Here is a 24,350-nt window from a genome sequence, read left to right on the forward strand (position 1 = left end):
TTATTTCTTACACTCCAAATGTGCTGGATACAGCCAAGAATAGAGCCAATATTAAAGTTATAAACCTAAGATAATTGATTAGCAAAAGACATTACACTATATGTACAACCATGCTTAACCTAAATTGACTGACAGTCATACTTTTGATGAGGCTCCAAGGAATGTTCTTAATCAGTTTACCTCAAAAAATAATAAACACCTGGTGTGCTAGTTAGTAATAACCCCAAAAATAGATTGTATATTTCAGAATATAATATAAACCTCCCTGGATGTGGCTATCAAATCTGGGCTCCTTCAGATTTTGCTATCATTGCTTTTGGTATCCAGGCTCTTTAGGGATTCCGTTCTGATTCTTTTGCATGAAAAAATCAGTTCCAGCCAACATTTCCTTCTCAATTTGTTACCTTTTAATCCTTCTTCACAACATACTTTTGTTCACAGAAACTATGGCCCTAACAGAAAACCCCAAGGAGATTGGGAGGATCTTATAACTGCCGTTTAGTAAGAGTATCCATAAGGCAAAACTGTCCTTTTAATTTGCCTAGAGAAAAAAGTTGCAGATGATAAAAAATATCATATTTTAATGGTTCAGAGCTCTTTACTGATCATGGCTCTGATTCTTACAATGCTTGACTCCTACTAAACTACTTAATCTCTCTAGGCCTCAGTTTGCTTTAAAATGGACACTTGAAGTTGTTAGAGAATGCAGTAAGATAACATGCTAACTGCTGAGAGTAGTGAGATACCTATAGAGTGTCAATAATGGTGTCTACTTTTTTTATTATTATCATAAAAGTGTGTTGCACTCACTTCTGATATCAAGGGAAAGCTTTATGTGAATACCTGTCAGAGCGTCCTCCCTCCAAGCTGTATCTCAGGTAATTCATCCCATCCAGGAACTGACTGCTAGGTAGGGAGTCATCACCCAGTTCTTTTAGATCCTCAGGTCTAAGGTACTCTCCCCCATCACCTGTCATCGTGTCATCACCTTGAAGCAATCAGAGAAAGATGGAGAATTACTTGTTGAATGTAATATCGACTACAAAACATGATTATGATTGTGAAGAAATCAGCATAATAGCACTGACATCACTGAAACACTGCACGCTAGAAAAAAAAACAAAAACAGAACACATGCAGCTGAAGAGCGCTAAAACTCAGGTAAACAATATTTGACCCATGTTCCTATTACCTACTAAGAAGAAATAATTACCTGAATTGGAATTCTTTTAATATCAATTTTCTTTACTCATTTCTTTAACCCGATAGCTGATTTATCATGATAGCTGATTTATAGCTTTATATTTAACTTAGTAATTAGCACAACATGTAGACAACTTAGCTTCTGTCTATAGTATCAATAATTTTGTACATAATGTCCAGCATTAACAGTCTTTTCATGTAATTGACAATATGCTAAGAAATACCTACTGCTCTAAAACAAATAAGAGGTGTATTAAATGGAACAATATGACATAAAATTAGCAAAATATGCACATTAGGGAAAGAACACTAGAATGAAGTAGACAGATTATGACATTGTAATAAAAAACCTGGAATTTAATTTTAAAATCATTACGGAGCATAAAAAGGATGCTTTGTTGGAAACTAGATGGTTTCCCAAAAGTGAAGTACAGGGAAAAAAGTGAGATAGATAATAATTAAGCAGTGGCCAAAAGCGATGACTAAGTGTTGTAGCTCTCATTTGGAAGCACAGATGGTACGAGTACATTCCCTGCCCGTGAACTGGAATAGAACACTTTTAAAAATACACATTTCAGGAAATTCAATAAATAATACCTCATTCACAGAAATGCTCTCCATACCATTAATGTGCTGGGATGGGGCATGAGGCATTAGTACTCAGGGGAAAGGGGGAATAATTTAGCTGAGAGAAACAATTTTTGATGATCCTTTAAGCGTACTAATCACACACTGAAAGCCTGATAAACAATGTAAGGGAAAATGTGAAAGAATGTAGTTCATGCCTATAATTAAATTAAATATTTATTTTAATCTTATCTGTTTAAAATAAGTGTTCTAAATCAATACTAATTTATTTATAAAGATACAGCATTAAAGACTTTTAAGAGGAATACGTTTTCAGCATCTCATTACTTCCCTGTATATATGATCTTAAGAGCCCATAATCAAGACTATTAGCTCTCCAAATTACTTAAAGGCAAAGACAGTTTGAACAAAAGACCTTCCAGTAAATAGAAATGTAACTTATTCACCACTAAATTTTTTTCTCAAAGTCAATGCATTTAATATTTGGCAGTTACAAATCTCATCATTAAAATTACTTTTATTGCTCCTCAGTGAAATCATTAGATATTTATTTAGTTTTAGCTAAGTGAATTAGGCTACACAGAGTAGTTATTAAAAGTTTAGTCTTGGGCTTCCCTGGTGGCGCAGTGGTTGAGAGTCCGCCTGCCGATGCAGGGGACACAGGTTCGTGCGCCGGTTAGGGAAGGTCCCACATGCCGCGGAGCGGCTGGGCCCGAGAGCCATGGCCGCTGAGCCTGCGCGTCCGGAGCCTGTTCTCCGCAATGGGAGAGGCCACAGCAGTGAGAGGCCCGCGTACCGCAAAAAAAAAAAAAAAAAAAAAGTTTAGTCTTTAAAATCAGATAGACCTGGGTTCAAATTCTAATTCTACTACTTACGGGCCAGTTAATCTTCCTAAGCCTCAGTTTCCACAAGAAGAAAATGGGAATGATACTAATAATCTATCTCACGTGTCAGTTATCTGAATTAAGTAACATATAAGGATTATAACAGAGTTCTGGAATATAATAATCGCCAGTTATTATTTTTATCAATACAAAATGATCTAAGTGTTGACACACCAATGAAATATGAGCCAAATTTCATTTATGCAGAATAATTTTTGAAAAATTTAAAGAAAAATATAATTGTACTGTTTAAATATTTCATAAATCTGACAACTCTAATGAAAACATGAATACGTTTTTAAAATTAATTTTGTTAAAGTGGTTCCCCCCAACTCTTGTATATATTCTCTTCTTCAAAGTGTTCCCTCACAAAACACGATGCAGCAATAGCAGCGATCCAGGGATAAATAACAATATAGATGAACATGAAATGCATGATGTTGGTGAACTTTAAGAACCAAAAGGTCAGAGGAGGGAGAGATCACTTTAGAATAATGTAGTGGGTTGAGTAATGTCTCCCCTGCCCCCAAATTTCATGTCTACATGGAAGCCCAGGATGTGGTCTTATGTGGAGATAGGGTCCTTGTAGATGTAAGTAAAGTAAGGATTTAGACGAGATCATACTGGATAATTGCAATGACGGTGTTTTTTACAAGAGGAAGAGAAGGACACACAGAGACAAAGAGGAGAAGGCCATATGAAGGCAGAGGTTGGAGTGACGTGTCTACAAGCCAAGGAACACCAAGGATTGCTGACAGGCACAGAAGCTGGAAGAGGCGAGAAAGGGTTCTTTCCTAGAGCCTTCGGAGCTTAGCATGGTCCCACCATGGACTTCCAGCCTCCAGATCTGTAAGAGAATGAATCTGAGCCACCAGCTTGTGGTAATTTGCTGCGGTAGCCCTAGGAAATTCCCAAGGAAGCTGGAGAAGGAATCACTGAAGAAGGAATGGGAGCTGGTCAATTGCTTGGGAGCAATTTTGATGGGCAGAGATGATGGTATTTCACGTGAGAGGCTAGTGTGTAAAGGGTCATGGAGGGCAGTAAAAACAGTATGAATAAAAGAGTAATACGCATTACTTACTTAGAGAATACTAAGTGGAATAACTTAGCACTAGTCAGCGTCCATGCTGGTGAGCAATGGCAGAAAGTCCAGGAAGAAAGCTGGTGTCTGAACAGAGTGACAAGATCGTGAAGCTTGGACATTTTATTATAGGACTTGTGGGACTTATGTGTTCCACTATTTCTCCCTTCTTGTTTAATTGGTAAATCTTTATATAGGAGTATTTTTATGAGTGAAATAAGTTGGGATCCCCATTGCTTTATTTCTGGGAGAAAAAAAAATTCTAAGATCAATCCTAAGACTTGGTTTACCAAAACACAGGTATTGTCTGGTTTGGATATAAGCCTAAATTATTTTCAGAAAAAAATATGCACGTCCTGTTAACTTTTGAGAAAACTAAGCCTAGTCTTATTTATGAAAAAGTGAAGGGAATGACTGAATGCAGGATGTCATATAATACAAGCTGTACCTTATGGATCCCTTGAGCAAGAGGCCTACAAAACTGTGTAAAACCCCAAAGCCTGCTTGAATATACTCTCTCTCTCTTTCTCTATTCCCCACTCTACTACCCCCCCACACCTAATCCCCAAGAATCTAAAATAATTGAGCTTTGCTTTCTAGCATCTAATTCCTAATTTCACCCAGATTAGGGCATCCTGCCCATCTTCAGAGTCAATCTGCTTTTGCATTTCATCTTGCTTCTCCTAATTTGCCAGTTCTCACCACAGTCTCTTAGCAACCAAGATGGTTACAGAGAACAAAGACAACTCAAAATAAGTTTCAATTTCTTGGTCCTTAAAATTACTCAAAACTCCTTAATACAGTAGGGCCTACACTTCAAGTTTTCTGTCTTATTCCTCTCATCTTCTCCTCTTGTTATTCCTTGGTAAAGAGAAGGTTTATAAGAGTGAAGGAAAGAAAAAAGAAGGAAATCTAGCTGGATTGACTCCCAGTATGGAGAAGCAAGGCCCAGCACCGGCAGTTTTATCTTGTAAAAGATGCAAACAAACTACATGAACTTAGCTTTCCCCCTCTTGCGCATAAAGAAACTTACTATAAGACAGAAGGACAGCAACTGGAAGAGTACATTTTTAATCAAATGTATCAAGTTGTGTGCCTCTGGTGTGGAGTCAACGTACAATTTCAAAACCCCTGATTACACTGAGTTCTGTGAAATAGTGGATGTCCTTTACATTCTCCCTCATTTCTGCATTTTGATGGCTTTATTACAATGCTATCTGACTAAGACAGCTGCTACATTAAAAAACCCCCTCCTAGGTTCCGTGTTACCAAATGTGAAGTTTAGGGGTTTGGGGACACCTATGGTGGCCTTAGGTGTATATCCTGATGTCTTGATTATGTCTCAGAGAGAAATGGCCCAAAGATGCAAAATCCCTAAATGCTGTTGTCAGTGGCCAGATGCTAACCCAATGTTGGAATTAGCTGGAAAGGTACCTGTTCAGGTACTAATCTCACCAGGGCTACCATAAAATGTCTCTCCCAGGATATGTGTGTATAAAGCATGCTATGCAATAGTACATTATCTGCAGTGTGGGATGGAAAGTAGAAATGCCTGTAGAAAATGAAAAATCAATTTGGGAAAAATATAATACAGCTCAACATTTTAAATGTTATTAATGTGTCCAAAAAATAAGATAATCATATCCTTGCCTTTCATCTTGGTAAGTGAGACGACCTCTACAGTCCAAGGCTAGCCTATCCCGGCCTTTAAATCCTCATCTTCTTTCATCTTCCTAGATACGTTGTCTGCTATCTTCAAATAAGATTTTGAATTTTAATATTTAACTCTTGTTTGAGTACAGTTCTATCAGGCTTGGAAAGAATTCTGCATAACTCAGAAAGCTTATGAAAGAATGGTTATACCCTAACATACTTTCTTTTATCAACTTATTTGATGTAAAACAAATAAACAAAGAGCAAACCCTATTTTTTTGCATCATAACAAACCTAAAGTGAATTTCCTTTTTGTTTCCTATACTTGAACAACCCCTTCCCTGCCATTACATATTTACTTACTTAATAGAATTCTGACTTCCAGGTTTTAGGACTTAACTTTTTTCATTGTATTCTCCAATCTTTCCAAACAATTTTATGAAAACCCTTTCCTACTAATTGTAGAGCATTGATGTATCACTTGCTTTTAAAGTTTCATGTTTTAATATCTGGAAACTACAAGATTCCTCAGTGATAGAGGCACATTTAGCCATGACCAGCCTCTATAAGACACAGATCACAAGAGTACGGGAATAAATTAAGATAAAGTGGGAAGGTCCCAAGGATTCTTCATTCTGACAACTCCTCACAGTGCTGGGAAGAAGGAGATTCTCTGACATGTCACTGAGCTCTCTCTCTCTTAAGAATGCTCAGCGCTTCTGCTGATAAGTGGGTAAAGGACTGAAATCTCGGGTGTGGAGCCCCACTAACGTCAAGTGTCCACAGTGGAAGTATGTCAAAAGGAGAAGGTAGATGTGCCTCCGTATTTCACCCCAACACTCAGTCATTCTGGAGTTCTCTTGATCATTAGTACACATCGTCCCAGAGAACGAATGCAGAAGTTTATACACACCACCCACTCACAAATCTCTGAGTATAAGGGATACACGGGTCACATTTCCGCAGGTAATTTAGTTACACAGGTGTATAACCCCTGAGCCCTACCATACAATTTATGGCTATGGAGCTGAGTCATCAAAGACAGGAGTCAGCTCAGGATCCTATGAAGATGTAGAGGATTACATTTACAGCTTTGTTTGAGTCTACACAGTAGAATATTCTGAGACTGAATTCCCATTTCTCTTTTTCTTCCATTTCTCTGCCATTTTGCTCCATCAGGACTCATTTACATCATGACTGAGCTATTACAACAGCTTTCAAAGCGGGTTTAGATTCCACATTCACCACTTAGGAGCTCTGTGCCACTGAACAAACTACTTAACGTGTTTAAGCCTCAGCCTCCTCATCTTCAGGTGAGCCTTTCTCACCTGAAAAACAAATGAGGGGAAATCCATAGCCTATCCCATATGGATGCTGTAGGGATTAAATGAGACAATGCACCTAGCATTGTGAGGTCTAGTAAATGCTTTCTCTTCCCTCAGATACCTGCTTCCTTCCAATTTCATCCCAATGCACTCCTTCGTGTGCCGCTGCTGATTTAATCTTCGGACAAAACAGATTTAATTGTTTCAATCATTAATTGAAATCTTTAACACATCCTAATTTCCTTGACTTTTCAGTTGAGAATCCAAACATTCCACAGCGAAGCCCCGTGTGTTTTAAGGCATCGGCCAAAATGAATGACTAGATTATTTTGTCACTCTGTGTCTCTCTCTTGCCCTTTCCCATCTCGGGACCTTCCCATACTGTTCCTTCTCCACTCCCTAAAACCTGTGCCACCCTCCTATTTATCTCCCAGCTTTCAGCAGTTCCTTGAGACTGTGCTAGGTCTCTCCCTCTCCAGATTTTCCCAGGCAGATATGAAAAGCAGATGACATAGTGCCTTTGGTTATGCTTCATTAATTTATACATTACCTCTCCATATATGTTCACTTTTGATTCCCCCATGGTACCAGTCATAGAGCTTTACACACAAAAACATCACCTTCACTATCTGTTGATTGGATTTGTGAGTGGAAAATTCTGAATGCTTCACTATAGCAAGTTAGCCTGAAAGGACATCTGTACTTGGTTTGGATATTCTTCTGAGTATTGACACATAGACTATCATTAAAATCGTAGAGCTGTAAAGAAAACAGGGACTGGCTAATACTATCCAAACACATGTGGCTGCACTTCGTCCATATAAATGATGGTAGGTTCCGTGAAAACATTTGAAGAGCACAAAAAATTAAAGGATTGGCAATGTCAACTAGTCAAATTCCTTTATACTAATTGTTTGTACTAAAAAGTTACTTCACAAAACTCAGACATATCCTATACAAAAATACTATTCAACTTGAATTTCTTTCTGGGGAAAAATGTTAAGTTTTTGGCCATATCTAGACATGGAGAGCTTCCTCCATCACCATGAAAGATATTCTTGATCATTAGCCAACATTCCTCTCAAATCAAGAGTTCTTATCACTAATAACTTTTAATACATAATAGTTTTAACAAAAGTATACAAGATGTTATAGCTAGGTCTTATATTATGCAATGGGCAGGTCCAAGAGGATGTTTCACACAAATGGAATTTCTAAAAACCCAGTAAATACTTTGGATGCATTAGCTATTGGAATTCTTTAACAATTATTTTGGAAATAAATAACTATTTTTAGATTAAATAATCACTATCTAATTTATCTGATTTATAAAGTTAGATTTTCATGTAATAGGTTTGCTTAAAGTGGTACCACATATACTTTGGAAACTTCTTGCTAGATAGAATATTTTATATTATTCATTTTTCCCTATATGCCAAAGTTTCCCCTAAATAATATTTAAAGGTTACTTTATTCCTAGCTAACTTTAAAAAATTAGATTATAACTACTAACTTAATATATTTTTAACCACATCTAAAATATATCTTTATCCAGGAATGGGATGACTGCCTATCAAGTAGCCTAACGTAGTTGTTAACATGTTCATGCTAATTCAACGTCAACTTATCCAAAAATTAATTTTTCTCTAAATTTGTATTTTAAGAAGAAATATTAGTTTTGGGAAAATATTTATATAATGTTCATTAGATAATTTAATTATGGTAATAGGTCTCAATAATAGTTTCAAAAATCATTAATAGTATAAGCAATTCATAGTGTTAAGCTTCCAAGTTAATAAAAATCCACACACCCAAATGCACACATAAGCAATTCCACTCATATTACACACGCTATTTCAAAAACCACTAGATTAGTATTAGGCACCCAGATTTAAATATTAAGCTAGTTGCTTCTAGCCAGTTAAGAAAAATTAAAAGCAAAAACAAACTTTCACTTCAACAATTTCCTCTAAAGGTACCTGAATCACTAAGCACTTCCCCATCAATAAAGTGGTCACCAAACTGTTTAAAGGCTGTTCAACATGTAAGTGAAGATAAGAAAGAAGATCACACGAAACAAAATATAGTGTGCACGTACGGATGCCGAAAATTGGCAAGTATTAGGATGGAACGCAAAATTATTACAATAAATACTTGGAACCATTAGCTTTGGCAATACCTTTTAATTTACTTACAATAGTACATTGACCCAATATTTGTTTGTTCTTGTCGTAAGTTCTTATAAAAGCTGAGACAACTCAATGTCTGTTACCGATAGGTGAATTAACAAATTGTTTCCAAATAAGGGCATCTCAATGTAAAGTTTTACCTTCTGAATACATCTTGAAGAACCTAAAAAAATACCTTTAATATTTCTCCATAAAAGCAGTTAGTATTGGGCCTACTACTAGGGTCAGTATGGCAATAATTTTTCAAACATGTACACTTATGTACATGTATTCATGTATACATGTCATGTCATGTATATACATACATATATATTTTTCTAACAGGTACACTTGACCAATAGCTGCACTACTGAAACTTGGTTGCATACTTTATGTGCTGCATTCATGATTTTTTTAGCAGATTTTTCTTATTGTTCAAGAAAAGTCAACTACTCTAGTTGAAGTAGAGGTGGGGAGCTAGAAACCCTTCTGGCAGTACCTCTAACATGATGCCCCATACCCACCCCAAGGCAGTCCCTGGTGCTCCTCGTAGAGCTTCTCAGACCTTTGAAATCCACTGGCTTAGATAATTTTTATCAACTCTAGAACTATAGGGGGCATATAGTTCTTCTGACTTATCAATTCTTATGTTGAATTTGTATGACTTACTCCTGCACTATTTTTAACCTTCGCTAAGGCTCTTTTTTTCTATGTATTAGTTTTTAAATATATTTTTTTCTATATATTAGTTTTAAAATATATTCTGTATGTTTGAACCAATTAGAAAGCAGAGATTTCTCAATATACCATTGATAGAGTATACGTTAAGTTCTTTTACTTTAAAGCATTTTAATAAAAAATGTATTTTAGCATAGTTAAAACATATTAACAATAATTGTATTATCAGGTAGATATCTTAACAGATGGCCGACTTCCAGTTTCTCTCCCTTGTCCTAGTCCTGTTATTTAGTAAGTCATTAAAGATAACACCAGTTGAAAATATATAAACAAAATCCTCCCTCCCCCAAATTGAAAAAGTAAATGTACTGAAACAAAGGTGAAAAGGTTACTTTAAGTGCTAAGATGCTGTCATCCACATCCACCGTACCAGCTTGTTCCCTGAAAAAATGGATGGTTTCCTTTGTGTAAGACCATGACAGATGTCATAGGAGAATGAATAAAAGTCTTACCCTCTTCATCAGAAACATCAAGAACCTCGGTCATGGTCTCAGGAACATTTAGCTTGTGTTTTTCAGTGATAGTCTGGAAAGACAAAAGTCATTAATGCTCAACTTAAGAACAAAAATCAAACAAAAGATCAAAAGAGTCACAGAGGAGAGGCCATAGTCAACAGCATCAGCAAGCGATCAGGCCCTGAGCACTCCATCTTCTCCACACGGACATTTTGGAAGCTTAGTCTCTTATTCTCCTTCATGGAAACTCATTTGTTCTTTCTGAAGATAAATGATCGTTTACTCCAGTGAAGTCGTGCAAGAGAAAGTTCATTATTTTGAATTCCCATTTGCAAAATAAATTCTTTAGCAATGGCATTAATAGCCCTATTGAGAAAGCAGATTCAGGTTTTCAGGGCTTCCCTCAAATGGACTGAGTAATGTCTCCAGAAAAGCTTTCAAAAGAAGCAGTGAATATGTGCAATTTATGAAAAACAAAGCCACTGGAACGAAGTTGTAAACAATGTGAAAGACATAAACTTCGGGGCAGAAAATGTGATGCATCTCTTCTGGGATTAGAGGATCAACAGTGGAGAATCACCCATCCTTATAGTCTTTCATGGGTCTACAATTCTGGCTTGCTGCTTATTTGCCTTCCATAATAGCCCTCCAGAGTTGCCAGATGCACTGCCTTCTATCCCTGATGGATGAGGTAAGGTTAAGAGACCAGGCTCTGGAGTCTGGCTACATGGGTTCAAATTCTAACTTCATCATTTATTAGCTATGAGGCCTTAGCAAGTCCCTTTATTTCTCTGTGCCTCAGTTTCATCATTTGTAAAACAGGATAATAATACTACTTCATAAAATTGTTATGAAGATTAAATGAAATATATAAGAGCTCTAAGAACAGTGCTTAGTATATGTTAGTATTCAGTAAATATTAGCTAGCATAATTTATCATCACTATATTTTGATATTAAATTAATCTTAAAAACAAAGGGCCTCTGAACATTTTAGTCATTCAGGCACTCAAGAAACATTCTGAGTGCCTACTGCATGCCAGGCACTGTTTCAGACACCAGGGATACCACAGTGATAAAAAAAAAGGATAAAAATCCACATCTCATGACTTGAAATATCACCTAAAGATAGTTGAGTCTCAAATTCCTATCTCTAGTTTCTGCATTGAAAGTGCATTAAGTACATCACTTGGCATTGTTATGAGAAAATTTAAAAACTAATCTCCTAAAATAAGAGTAAAATCTTCAACTAAAGCCACTAAAATACAGTAAATAGGTTGTCTAGGTTTTTGAGCTTTGCTACCTAGAGACTACAGACTTGTTTGGCTACAATACCCCTACCACCAACTCTTTTTTTTCCAAAAGCAGTAGAGAACTTCAAATAATTTTACAGGGAAATTCAACTGATTAATTTAAGAATATATTTACATACAGGGGTATAATTTCTATAAGTGAAGGACTGATTAAATCACAATGTGATACTGCATAACCTTTCAGTGGCTTCCCATTTTCTTCAGAAGAAAACTTAATAGAGTTGATCCCCGAACAATGCAGGTTTGAAACTCATGGGTCCACTTACACGTGGATATCTTTCAATAGTAAACACTACATTACTACATGATCCGAGGTTGGTTGAACCCATGGATGCGGAACCATCCTTACAGATGGCTGACTGTAAGTTATATTCGGATGAATTCCCCGGGTTGTTCAAGGGTCTGGCAAACTGGCTGGGAAGATGCTTGGTGATGTAGTAAGGATTGTCAGGGAGGCCTCATCCCTCCACCACACGCTACAACCATGTTGGCAGCCATGTTCTCTTATGCCTCTGCTTTTTTCCCCCATATATCCTTTTCTTTACCAGAAATGTTCTTCCTTCTCTTGTCTTGGCTCATATAAGATGTAACTTCCTTGGAGAAACACACCCTGACCCTCCTCAATGAATGTGTTTGTTCAACCATGTTTATCTGCCGCTACCCACTCCTATAGCATCACGTGCACCACATCACACACACCTGTACGTGCCCCCTTCACCTCCCACCTCATGGGTGTGAGTCATGAAAGAAGTTGTTTCCACAGAACCTGAAACATAGTAGGGGCTTCTCAAATACATATTGGGATAAATTGATGACATAATACATTTAAGATCCACATAATGACCACATAGATTTTCTTTGGGAAGAAAAGAAAAGGAAGAAATGCAGAAAGTAAAGAAAGTCTCATGTTATCCAGATGAAGGTACAATTGTAGACTAGAGTAGTAAATTCAGCTTTCCAGCATGTTGTTTCTGATGTCTAAATAATTCCATAATGTCTTATTCACTGAAAACAAATTAAACACTGTAGGAAAGACAAAAGCATCTATCCAAAGTTCTGGAGAATAACAGGTAGTCAATAAGAATTTGATGAATGAACAAACTTAAAAATATACCATTTAATTATAATATTAATTAATTTATGAATTTAACACAGAAAGATGATAACCTAAGTTCTATATTAACGGTTCTCAGCTCTACCTGCATATTATAATTATTAGAGAAATTTAAAACATATTGTTGCTTGGGTCTCAACACAAGCCAATTAAATCCGCATCCCTGAAGACAGGGCCAGCTATAGGTATTTTTTAAAGTTCCTCAGGTGGGTCTATTGTGCAGCTCAATTTGCGACCCACTTTCCTGCATTAGGAAAATGTATAGATTGCAGAAAAATGACTTACATTTAAAATACAGGATAGAGACAATGACATTCAATTAAACTATGACTTTGGGGGAAACTTTTAAAATAAGTATCTAAATGTACATTAAATGATTAAAAATTTTAAGGGATACCTACTGCATTAGACCACACCAGAAAGTCCATTTTTGCAGAAATGTTCTAGAGTATTTGCCCTTCATAGGAAACATTTCCACAAGAAGATGCTTCTCCATTTGAAAATAACTGATGGAAATACACTTTAAATGATTAAATTATATTGCCCGACCTTCTCAGTTTCTATTTTCAGATGCTGATAATGTGACTATATTTTCTTTGAACTTGTGAGAGTGGAACTAACTTTGCTTTAGTTTGGTTATTGAATGCTATTAAGGTTATTATCAGCAAATATATGTGGCAATAGAAAAAGTAACACTGATCGTATTGGTCATGGATATTTTTTGGCACAGATATTAAAACTGCTTTCTATACACAATGTAGTAAATATAGTATGCCTTTGTACATGACATAGTGCCTGACCCTTAAAAGGTCGTCAGTAAATATTTGTTGAATGGATAATAAATAAGTCTTCCCACTCATTAGTAATGTGATAAGAAATGAAAAAAATTGTCCTTTTAAATGAAGTGTCCTTTGAAAACTTGATTAGCCAAACATAAATATGGTTTTATGCAAGTACATCTGAATAGCCCAAAGAAAACAAGGATATAATTAAATGATCATGGGCGTCTTCTTCTGCTATAGAATCTCGGATTCTATGGTCAAGATGAGAAACTACTTTAAAAGTTAAAATGAGTAGTGCACGATGCATAAGTTTAATAGGATGTAATTAAATCATATAATGTGGCAAAACAAATAGAATGCGATAGATGGCAGACTTAATAATGAGTTTTTAACATTTCTCATGATGTAGAAAATCAAACATGAGTCCTCACATGGTGTTTTATAAATGGGGGATAATATCTGCTTTTTTTTTGTGCAAAAGAAAAAGTGTGCTTTACTGCTCCTCATTTAGCCCATCTCCCTGGTCAACCACTTCCTTTGTACCACTTACTCAGCAAGTCACAATAAGTCACAGCGTGGCGAGTGACCTTGGCTAGTATGCCACCTTCCAGTGTCCACACACATTGGCTCCCATCAGTGCTACAAGCTAAACCTGGTTTTGCTCCCAAACCCCTTTATACCAATTGTACATGTTAACATAATTTTTATATATAAGTTAAATACTACATAAGTAATATTTTTCTATAAAAACTAAGGTAAATGGTTTGGAAAGTCTCAACAAAGGTGAGTCTCCAAAAATAACTGCTACTCAGGTGTGGCTGAGACAATTATAGCACGTTGGGGAAAAAATGTCAAAAGTTTAAAAAGGTTCTGCACTCAGAATAGTGTCTCTTTAAGATAATACACAGGATAAATTGTATATAGATATAGACATTATAGGATAGACACACACAATACAGTATGTATTACAGATGTTCTTTGTTCAAGAATGACAACTTAGCCTTCTAGTCAATGGACCTGTATTCAAAGAAAAGTTCTTGACTCCACTTAAAAAGTGTCAAATGACTTTACATGTATTTATTGCACTGCCACTTTTATGATTCCCATTTTAACGGACTTATGGCATCAGATAAGATTTAGAACCAAAGTTTAAATGGTAATATAACTATAATGTCATTTTTATTTTAGTAGCTTATTCAGTAATTTATGCTCTACATATCAATGATTATATGCAACGATCACTTTAAAACTATGCAAATAATTGATGATAGCTGATCAGTAAGTAGAGGGATGAGTCATATCTCACAGTTCTTCCAAACTGCATTAGGAGACTGAGCTTGCTGGCTTCTGCTGCCAGAAATGTGTCCCTCCCACTCTGATGTCCATTCCGGCAAATAGACAATGACTGTAATCCCCAGAGAGTGCTCAACTGTCTCATATCCTCTGCTAGGTCTTACGAAGTAAAGTTAGAAAAGCAAAGGTTAAGGAAACAAACCAGGATTCCAAAAATGTCTCACAAATTTCGGAAGCAGTGACTTTTCCTTTACAAACTGCTGCCTTACTCTTCTCTCCACACAATGACTTTATTCATACTTTGGGGTGAAGAATTCTGGAAGGAGGAATAGCAAAGGAAACTTTCTCTGATGGCAGAGAACTCACATTGCTGCTCAAATGGCACATCGTATGAAGCCAATGATGTGAAATTTGTATGTTAGATGTATGGCTGTAGTTCAACTATTACATTCAAATGGTAGTAACATGAAATTTAATTGGATTAATTTTACATAATTATTGCCTCGTGCTATTTACCTACCACCAGTGAGTAGTTCCAAATTATTTTTAGTGAATCTGTAGATTTTAGAAAATGATACTGAATATGATACTTCCATGAAAATCCATAAAGGGCGCTATTTAAGTGAGTTTTTAAAAGTTGAAAATTCCTGGTAAGCTACTTTTAGCAAAGTCAAGATCAGTTACATCAGAGTGGTTAAGAATATGGATTTTGGAATCTGACAACCTAAATTTGAATCCTAGATCTACCCTCAGTGTCTGGCATATTTGTAACTACTAAATTTTAGTTATAGTTTTTAATATCATTAATATCATCGTTATGTGGGAAAAGAATGAATGAAAATCTCTTCTGAAAGAGAAGAAGTATAAAGTAAGAAGACTCACATCACGGAAGGAATAAGTTCATATTTTCAATCCTTAACCCCAAATTCCATTTCACAAAACAATAAAACTCACAGTTCTAAGAATCGAATTCTAAGAGAAGAAGAAAGTAAAGATAGGGCAGCATTAAAACATGTAACCAATAAAACTACCCATTTAGATAAAGGGGGTACTTGTTTAGTTAATGTGGGCAATGATTTCTTATTTTCCCAACTGAAAGCAGACATGCTGTTATGTTTTACATTTGTTTGTTGGCTTTTCACCTAGAAACTTGATTTCTAAGTATGGTGGTTTTTATTGGAGCAATGATTAGCTAGGCAGCATAGAGATTAATAGTTACCAGAAAAGAAAAAAAGCTCACAGAGAGTTTTATGAGGAGTTTTCACATCCCCCTAGAGCTACATATGTGGAGATATGACCATATGTCTGATTTCTGACAGGGTATTTGAGAACTTTAGCAATAGTATTTAAAAAAATTGCTCCTCTTTTTAAATATAGATCTGTATAGTTAAATTCATTCACTCTAAGTAATATTTGTGAGCCTGAGATCTCTTTGAAATTAGACGTGTACGTTCTATAGTTCTATTGATATTAAACAAGAATTTATTGATATTTTCTTACAAAACTTAAGTCTCATTCTTCACTCCCACTACACTGTAAGTTGCCGGTAGGGAGGAGTAGTGTTTTCACCATTGATGACACTTCAGCACTGAGCACAGAACCCAGCACATATTTTATATCCAATAAATACTAAAAGAATGAATTAATGAAATGAATGGAAGAAAAAGCAGGTCAAGATAGCTAAAAGATGCAAGTTTGCCATCTAGTGGTCATCTGATAAAAATGTACATGCATAATTCCCAGAACATGCAAGAGGTAAAGTTGAGAGAAAACATGACTTCTAAGAACAAAAGTGTTTACCCAATCTTGCCACCAAAACCTTCACTTATCTGTGATGTGCACATTGTTTCAAAGATGCCAAATAAAGATATATGTACAGGTGCCCAGTATGAAGATTTTCCTGGTGTAACAAATCATATAGTAAGAAAAAGCCATTACGATTTAGCCATATGTAGTGACTCAGAAGTATAGTGCGAGGTGATGACAAGACTTGTTTTTCTACTATATAATTTATTGACACTATACTTTAAATCTTTAAAAATATTGTGGTACACTGGCCAAAGATTTTGCTTGAGAAAACACACAGTGCCATTCTCTCATCTAAATTCAGTCTCTGTCTTGTAGTTCATTAATAAATCATACTCCACTCTATTTAAAACTTCACATCAAACCAACTACCTCAATATCTGTCAACAGGGACTTGCTGTCAGCCTGAAGAACAAAATTCCTTTCTTTTTCCTTACATCTATCAAAAGTACCAGGTGTTCCAAAACTCTATATGCATTATTCGTAGCTTGGAGCATTTACTAGAACCTCATTCAGAATTTTATATTTGTTGATTCATGATCTTATTGTCTCTCAGGAACATCTAAATGTTCTGCTGTCGGTCTACTTTTCTACTTTATGAAGAGAAATTAAAGAGCTGTTGTTCTTAGAGTTGATGCTTAAGGAGAAAAGTTAATAAATATATGCAAAGAGAAGAGCACTTTTCAGCTGCGAGTTTCCTCTCAGGAGGCCTCCTTTTAAGCTTTGCTCCAGCTGAATAGCACAAGAGCATTAGGACTCATTAACATCACGGTCCTCACTCTTCCAGAGTTTCTCTGGCAAAGGCCAGTGATGATCACTTTTCTCTCCTAAAGAATCAGCAGTCATATTCCAAACAGCGAAAATAAAAAATGTTACATATATATTCTGTCAAGATACAGACACAGTTTCTCTCTTAAGCACATTCGATTTTCTTTTTGAATAAAAAATAATCCGAAATAGGAAGAAAAGCAGGATGAATTGTTCTCACTGGGAATGCATCTGACCCAGTCGTGAGCGTAGCAGGGATCAGGGTCTTCCCAGAGTCTGGCGTGACCTCCGGGCTAAGATAAAAAGTTTGCTGTGGAGTGTCCTACCACTTTGCCAGCGGTAGGTGTCACACCCAACTACAGCAACAGGGCAGAGGAGCCAGAAAAAAAGAAGTCAGTCACAGAAAAAGGAAGTATTATAAAATTACATTCACGCATTTTATATGGATTTATGTTGACTAAAGGAAGCTGAAATCCCTGTTACTAGTTGTGTAAATGCCTTTACATCTGCATACTTCAATGTATGCTCTACAATAAAAGAAGTTCAAAATCAAAAGCTCAAAACATTTTGTAAGTGAAAATGTCTGTGGCTTAAAAGCCACAAGGGAGCCGAAGCCGATGGGTTCCTTTCACTTACCGTGGTGGTGGTGGTGACCTCCTCGGTTACAACCTTCAGGGTGTCCACCACGGAGATGTAGCCCAGACGCTTAGCAATCGCCAAGGCAGTGTTGCCATTCTGAAGACAGAGTGAAAGAGAGAGTGAGAGCCGGGAGGGAGGACGGCGATGTGAGCCAATGAGCTCACCCGCGGCTCCACATGAGCCAGCATTTCCTTCCAAAACAGGCACAGCTTAGGAAAATCACTAGTTTTTACCATTACATCTGAATCTTCTTTGTAACTTCTCTAGACTATAGCCCAGGTCACCATGGTAACACAACAAGCTGCAGCTGCTTGCTCTTTCTAATAAGAAGTGCTTGACGGCTTTAACCCTAAAGTTGTCAAACCCTTCTCCGAATCCTGTACTATGCTTAGGAAAGTAACTCTTGAACTGAGGATGAGGCCTCCGAAGAAAACTATTCAAGTACCAAGTACACTCACTCCTCAACAGAGGTCAGGCCATCTGTTGCAGGTAAGATGTTACCACAGGGAACACAGTAACATATTTAGCTGCAGCTGTGCAGAAGCTCACCGTGCAGCAAAAGGACACAAGCAAGCAACGCAGGCTCCAGCAGCCACTGGGGATCCCGGTTTGTTAAATTGCACCGCTTAGTTTACAATTCAACGGCTCCACATCCCAAACAGCTTAGTCGGAGCCAGCGGCCTCGGAAACTGTGCTCCCTTAAGAAGGCCGGGCGGGAGGGGTCGGACTCCGCGCCCAGCCGAGAGCCAGCTGGAAGCCGAGCTCTTTCCAGCAGCCCGAGCGCAGGGCCCCCTCCCGGAGGAAAGACTGGGTCAGGCCGCGGCGCGCTCCCTCCCGGGACGAGCGCTCCCTCCCGGGACGAGCGCTCCCTCCCGGGACGAGCGCTCCCTCCCGGGACGAGCGCTCCCTCCCGGGACGAGCGCTCCCTCCCGGGACGAGCGCTCCCTCCCGGGACGAGCGCTCCCTCCCGGGACGAGCGCTCTCAGGGAAATCCCAGGCTGATTTCTGGAAATCCCAGGCTTTCCGGAGTGCGGAGGCTCATTTAAGGAGGCTGTATGGGGACTCAGCTCAGCCAAGCGGCCCCCCTGGAGGGGGATAGGGGCGGGGGCAAGGAAGGAGCTGCGCGGAAAGGGGCAGCCGGCGCCGCCTTACCGCGGTGGTGGCGTTGGGCTTGGCCCCGTGCGGCAGCAGGACGTTGATGATGTGCGTGTGGCCCTGCTGGGCGGCCTGGTGCAAAGGCGTGTAGCCGTTCTGCAGACGATGGTGGCGGCAGATCGAGCAGAGATTTGCAAAAGGAGGAGGAAAACTAGGTTAGCCTTTATTTTGAATTTCTTAGTCTTATTTACAACCAAACCGTCACGGATGCCTGCGTCTTTGGAGCACAGTATCACCAGCAGCCCATTTTCTCAGCAGCAAAACTCCCCCCCACACACACCTTACCGTCTGCTAAACAAAGAGGCTGGCTTATGAAGTAGCAAGATTAACAGACTCCAAACCATAACTAGAGTTATATTTTCACCAATTAGCATTTGAGTTAGCATTAAAAATGTGTATGCTGAGAGAAGATTTATAATGAGAAGGAGCACTGTCACAGTGATTTCTTCCCTAGGAAAAAGGAACGGTCAAGTGTTTAACTGAAGCTTCGGAGTACCATACAAACAGCTGCTTGTTCATCGAGACTTCCTTCATCATTAACCTCTGGGCTAGCTTTAAGAATTCTAAGTCAATGAAAATAAATCTAAATCTTATATTCCTTTCAGAGAACACCTCAGTCAAAGACGTACCCACTTAAGAGAAGATTTCATTGGAAGCTGAGTGGCCCACTTTCAATTAAAAAATGTCTTTTAAAAGTAGGTTCTTTTTAACATTCTAGTCTAAACTTTCACTCAGATGAAAGTTCTGTAATCCGTGATTTGTGAGGAATTGTTGTTGAGGTTAGTGGGAAGCCAATCTTGCTCAAAACTCTAGTGGGTGGTGGGTATGGTACAGGTTGGTTGCATATGCACATTAATTAAACTGCATTGGAATCCTTGGAGGCACAGCAAAACATTAATAGCTATTGTGTATTAAGCATCCATTTTACGCCAGATATTGGACCTTATATTTATTCTTTTTTTTTTTTTTTTTTTTTGCGGTATGCGGGCTTCTCACTGTTGTGGCCTCTCCCGTTGCGGAGCACAGGCTCTGGACGCGCAGGCTCAGCGGCCATGGCTCACCGGCCCAGCCGCTCCGCGGCATGTGGGATCTTCCCAGACCGGGGTACGAACCCATGTCCCCTGCAGCGGCAGGTGGACTCTCAAACACTGCGCCACCAGGGAAGCCCCATTGTCTCTTTTAATCTTTATTACCATTCTGAAAATGAGAGTGCTTGGTACACAGTAGGTGTTTTATAAATAACAGATGCCTAAATGAGGGCATGAACAAATGACTGAATAAATAAATAATTTTCTCCCCATTTCAGAGATGATGAAACTGAAAATAACAAGGTTAAGTAATTTCTTCACAGTCATTCTAGGTTCAGATCCTATGTAGAAGAGCATGAGAGACAATGACTACCAGATTACTTTTTTATTGTCTACCTGCCTCACCCCCAATAAAATTTCATCTATGTATGTCAAACCCAAGTGTCCTGGGCACAAAGTCCTGAGTAGCCCATGCATACCTTAAACTTGTAAGAGTATATGTTCCCTACATCTAGTGTCACTGCCTCCTCATGACCAACAGGCACAATTGCTTCTCCTGTCTACATGAAGTGTCTGACTCTGTGCTGTTAAAAAGAAAACCACAGGCCCAAGATGGAGTCACTTATGCTAAGCCACACCACCATATTGGGGCTTAATACCTAACCTAATTGAAATTTAGTCTTAACCAGGCAGTCAAGAATTTTCTAGTCAATACCAATGAGGTAATACGTTCATTCCCCAAAGGAAGATGAAGTAATCTGCCACATAGACCTTTTCTGTCCCCCATAGGTAGGTTACCTAAGCCTGAAATAATCTTTTTTTTTTTTTTTTGCAGTACGCGGGCCTCTCACTGTTGTGGCCTCTCCCGTTGCGGAGCACAGGCTCCAGACACGCAGGCTCAGCAGCCATGGCTCACGGGCCCAGCCGCTCCGCGGCATGTGGGATCTTCCTGGACCGGGGCACGAACCCGTGTCCCCTGCATCGGCAGGCGGACTCTCAACCACTGCGCCACCAGGGGAGCCCTGAAATAATCTTTTTTCTTTATGACTTGCTTGTCCTGCCTTTAAAAATCTTTCCCTTTTGGTAGCCCTTTGGAGCTCCCCTCTACTCACAGAAGGATGCTGCCTAATTCATGAATCATTCAATAAAGCTAATTAGAGCTTTAAAATTTAGTCAGATGAATTTTGGTTTTTTAACAGATTTGGTGGCAGCAGTGTGATCCAAAGTGAAGTTCTGATGGCATTTTGGGACAACAAGAAACACAGTCGTGATACCTGCAAACTCCTATCTGAGTCCACTGTCTTTCTCTCCATTTCTGGGGACTGTTGGTAAGTTCCTCTCGGTTTGAGCTCTGCTCTTTTTGTGTTGAACTCCAGATCTAACTGGCTTTCCAGTTGGTTCCCAATTTGTTTGGAATCACTAGTTCCATGTTGGGTATTTCTGGTAGTTCCGACCACAATTTCCTATTTGACTGGAAACCCCAGCTTATGGTTCTGTCCCTAGATTCCATGTTGGGAACTGCTAGCTACAGTTCCCCATTTGTTTGGAATCAGTCCACAGACCCTATTTGTTGAGGTCTGCTGGTTCAGTTCTTCACCTCAGGCTCAGGTTCCAAGTTGGGAATTGTTGGTAGTGTACCAGGGCCTTTTTCTTGGCCAGGCTGCAGTATTTGGTATTTACTGTACTTAATTCTGCAGTGTTAAGGTACACATACTTGTTTGTCCTGTTTTGTGTAGATAAAGGCTAGCTAAAAGAGATGGGATCTTTAATTTCTAAAGAGTAAAGTGCACCGCCTTCTGGCACAACTGCCTATTTTATGTCTAAGAACTATAATCGCAGAAGCTATAGATGTCTACAAAAATGTCAAAATCTTACTGTGTCCTGAGAGTTTTACCTGGTAACTATCATGTTGGGAATCCCCAAAATATGACCAGACAGAAATGTGGGTGGCATTCCATTTGTGGCAAAATATGGCTGGACAGAAATGTGAGTTGAACCCCATATGAAGCTAGGGTCCTACCGAACTGCTGCCAGCCCTCAGAGAAATTACAATGGCCATTATGAGGAACATTCCAATTAGATAAAATCTTTTAAGAAGTGAACTTAAGGGCTTCCCTGGTGGTGCAGTGGTTGGGGGTCCACCTGCCGATGCAGGGGACACGGGTTCGTGCCCCGGTCCGGGAAGATCCCACATGCCGCGGAGCGGCTGGGCCCGTGAGCCATGGCCGCTGAGCCTGTGCGTCCGGAGCCTGTGCTCCACAACGGGAGAGGCCACAACAGTGAGAGGCCCGCATACCGCAAAAAAAAAAAAAAAGAAGTGAACTTAAAAGCAAGGGATACATATTTTAATTGGTATGCAAAAGCCTCCAAAAGGGTTCAAAATTTCAAAATAGCTCCACTGAAAGTTCTGTTGCAAAGAGCTAAGAAAAAATTAAAGATATAAGAGGTTCCTAAAACAAAAGACTGTAAGACTGACATAACTCCAGTGGTCCCCTCTTTCCTCCTTTACTTAAGTATTCATTCTAGTAATCCTGTCTGAATTGCCTTTTCCACTCTAAAGAGAACAGGAGACCGTAAACAAAAGCCCACCATGTTAATGGCCTTACAGACACCCCCATGCCTATCTTCGAAGGAGGGCCCCCATATGGACACCTCTCAGAGCTGATGAGACTTTGAGGGATCTTCTGGTAAACTGTTACACTATGCCCTTAAATTGCCAAGGAAAGCTAAAATTAAAGTGAATAAAAAACAAGAGCCTGTAGAGGGGATCCAGGGAAAAATGGCAGAAGCCAGGGAAAGGTAAGAATTCTTACCAAACCCAGTTCTACTGAACCTGTCTATAGTGCCCAGGTGAAAGAGGAAAATAAAATTTCAACTTGTCCCTTCCTTTCCAATACAGATCCATTGGTTATTGATCCTTTCTCTCCCAGGGATAGCCATTGCCTTCTTGCTTGTCTTGCTTGATGCCCTAAGTACCTGGCTTGGCTTTCTGCCTGCCTGGGACATGCAAGTTGTCAGTTCTTTCTTTTGCTTGCCTTTGGGTGACTCTAGATCTTGTGAATATAATATCTTTTGCACCCTTTTGGGGGACACCTCTTGAGTCCAAGAGTTTGTTCAATATTACCAGAAATATCCATTGTTTGTCCTGGCTGAAAACTGACAAGATATTTGAAAGGATTTAATAACTTTATAACCAGAGGTTTGGCCAAATTGGAAGCTGATATTCAGAGCCTGACAGATTAAAAAAAATTGTTTTTGGCCATCTTCTCTAAGCTAAATGTAACCAGAGAGAAACATTCCAACGTAGGTAGAGGGGTATGTCAGTCCGTTAGCATCCAGGCTCCAACGCAGTTCTTTAAGGAATTGAGAACAACTGTCCTTATCTTAAAAGTCTTTGCAAAGCTAGAAGTATAGCTCTAGAGAACTGCAGGAAAAAAAAAAGGAGGTGGGGAAGGGGACTTTAAAAAAAATACAAATTGCTAAAGCAGCACTCTTGCCCAAAAATCTAGTTCAAGGAAAATTTTTAAATGAAAACTCTAAGATCTCTGTTTATGTCTGTCTGTATGCTCATGTGTGTCTATATATGTGTTGTAGGTGTGTGGCATTTTTCTACCTTTGAATGGTATTGCTAAAGTTAATTTGTAAAAGAGCTCCATTTAACTGGCTTAAACAAGCAAGCCTTTTACAAATTTAGGATTCAAACTAACCCAAATGCTTTTCAAGTTCACATGATCTGCGATAATGTTTGGTAAATAAAGGCTAGTTTAAGTTTGATGGTTTAATGAAAATAGATATGCCTTTAGAGTTAATAACATTGAATATAATGCAGACAAAACTTTTTATTCTACCTCGGCTTATTAGTCAAATAAATTCATGTTATCTCTTGCAAAATTTGTCAGCCAGAAAAATAACCTAGAACATTAACAGACTTTGTCTAATGTCTCATGAGGTTTTTGTGGGTGGTCTAAACATAATTATTGAAAACAAGTAAATTAAATGGGTGTAAGTGAGAGAAAAGTTTCTAGATGAACTTTTTCGTACTTACCCCAAAGCTTTCTAGTATCCTGAGACCTTAAAGTTTTGCTAAGTTGAATTAAATGATGGATAGTCATTGAATATCCAGACCATTTCCAAATAGGATAAAATATTGAAACATTTATTACTGGGCATAGGTTTATCCACTTTTTGCTTCCTTTCACAAAGGAATTAAAGATATTTGGGTCTATTAGCAAACATCTTTTGTGCCATTGTGAGCATTTTTCCAGAAATTATAAAAAGTGTTTATAAGTCTGGCAGTAAACAGAATGCTGATATAAATGACAGTTTATAATGCTTACTTCTTAGTTTTCACTAGAATT

The 24,350-nt window shown here is 38.4% G+C and overlaps 1 protein-coding gene across 2 annotated transcripts in view; it reads right to left on the reverse strand.

Moving 5' to 3' along the window:
• ANK2 (ankyrin 2) overlaps nucleotides 1-24,350 on the reverse strand; it is a 680,317-nt gene that overhangs the window by 70,265 nt on the left and 585,702 nt on the right. For both annotated transcript variants that reach the window (XM_079919368.1, XM_079919367.1), the window contains exons 20-23: nucleotides 18,962-19,060; nucleotides 17,807-17,905; nucleotides 10,093-10,165; nucleotides 844-988 (exon numbers count right to left, since the gene is read on the reverse strand). In XM_079919368.1, coding sequence (XP_079775494.1) covers nucleotides 844-988; nucleotides 10,093-10,165; nucleotides 17,807-17,905; nucleotides 18,962-19,060 — 416 coding nt within the window. The remainder of the gene's footprint in view (nucleotides 1-843; nucleotides 989-10,092; nucleotides 10,166-17,806; nucleotides 17,906-18,961; nucleotides 19,061-24,350) is intronic.

This window comes from Stenella coeruleoalba, assembly GCF_951394435.1.
Source record: "Stenella coeruleoalba genome assembly, chromosome: 4".
NCBI classification, from domain to species: Eukaryota; Metazoa; Chordata; class Mammalia; order Artiodactyla; family Delphinidae; genus Stenella; species Stenella coeruleoalba.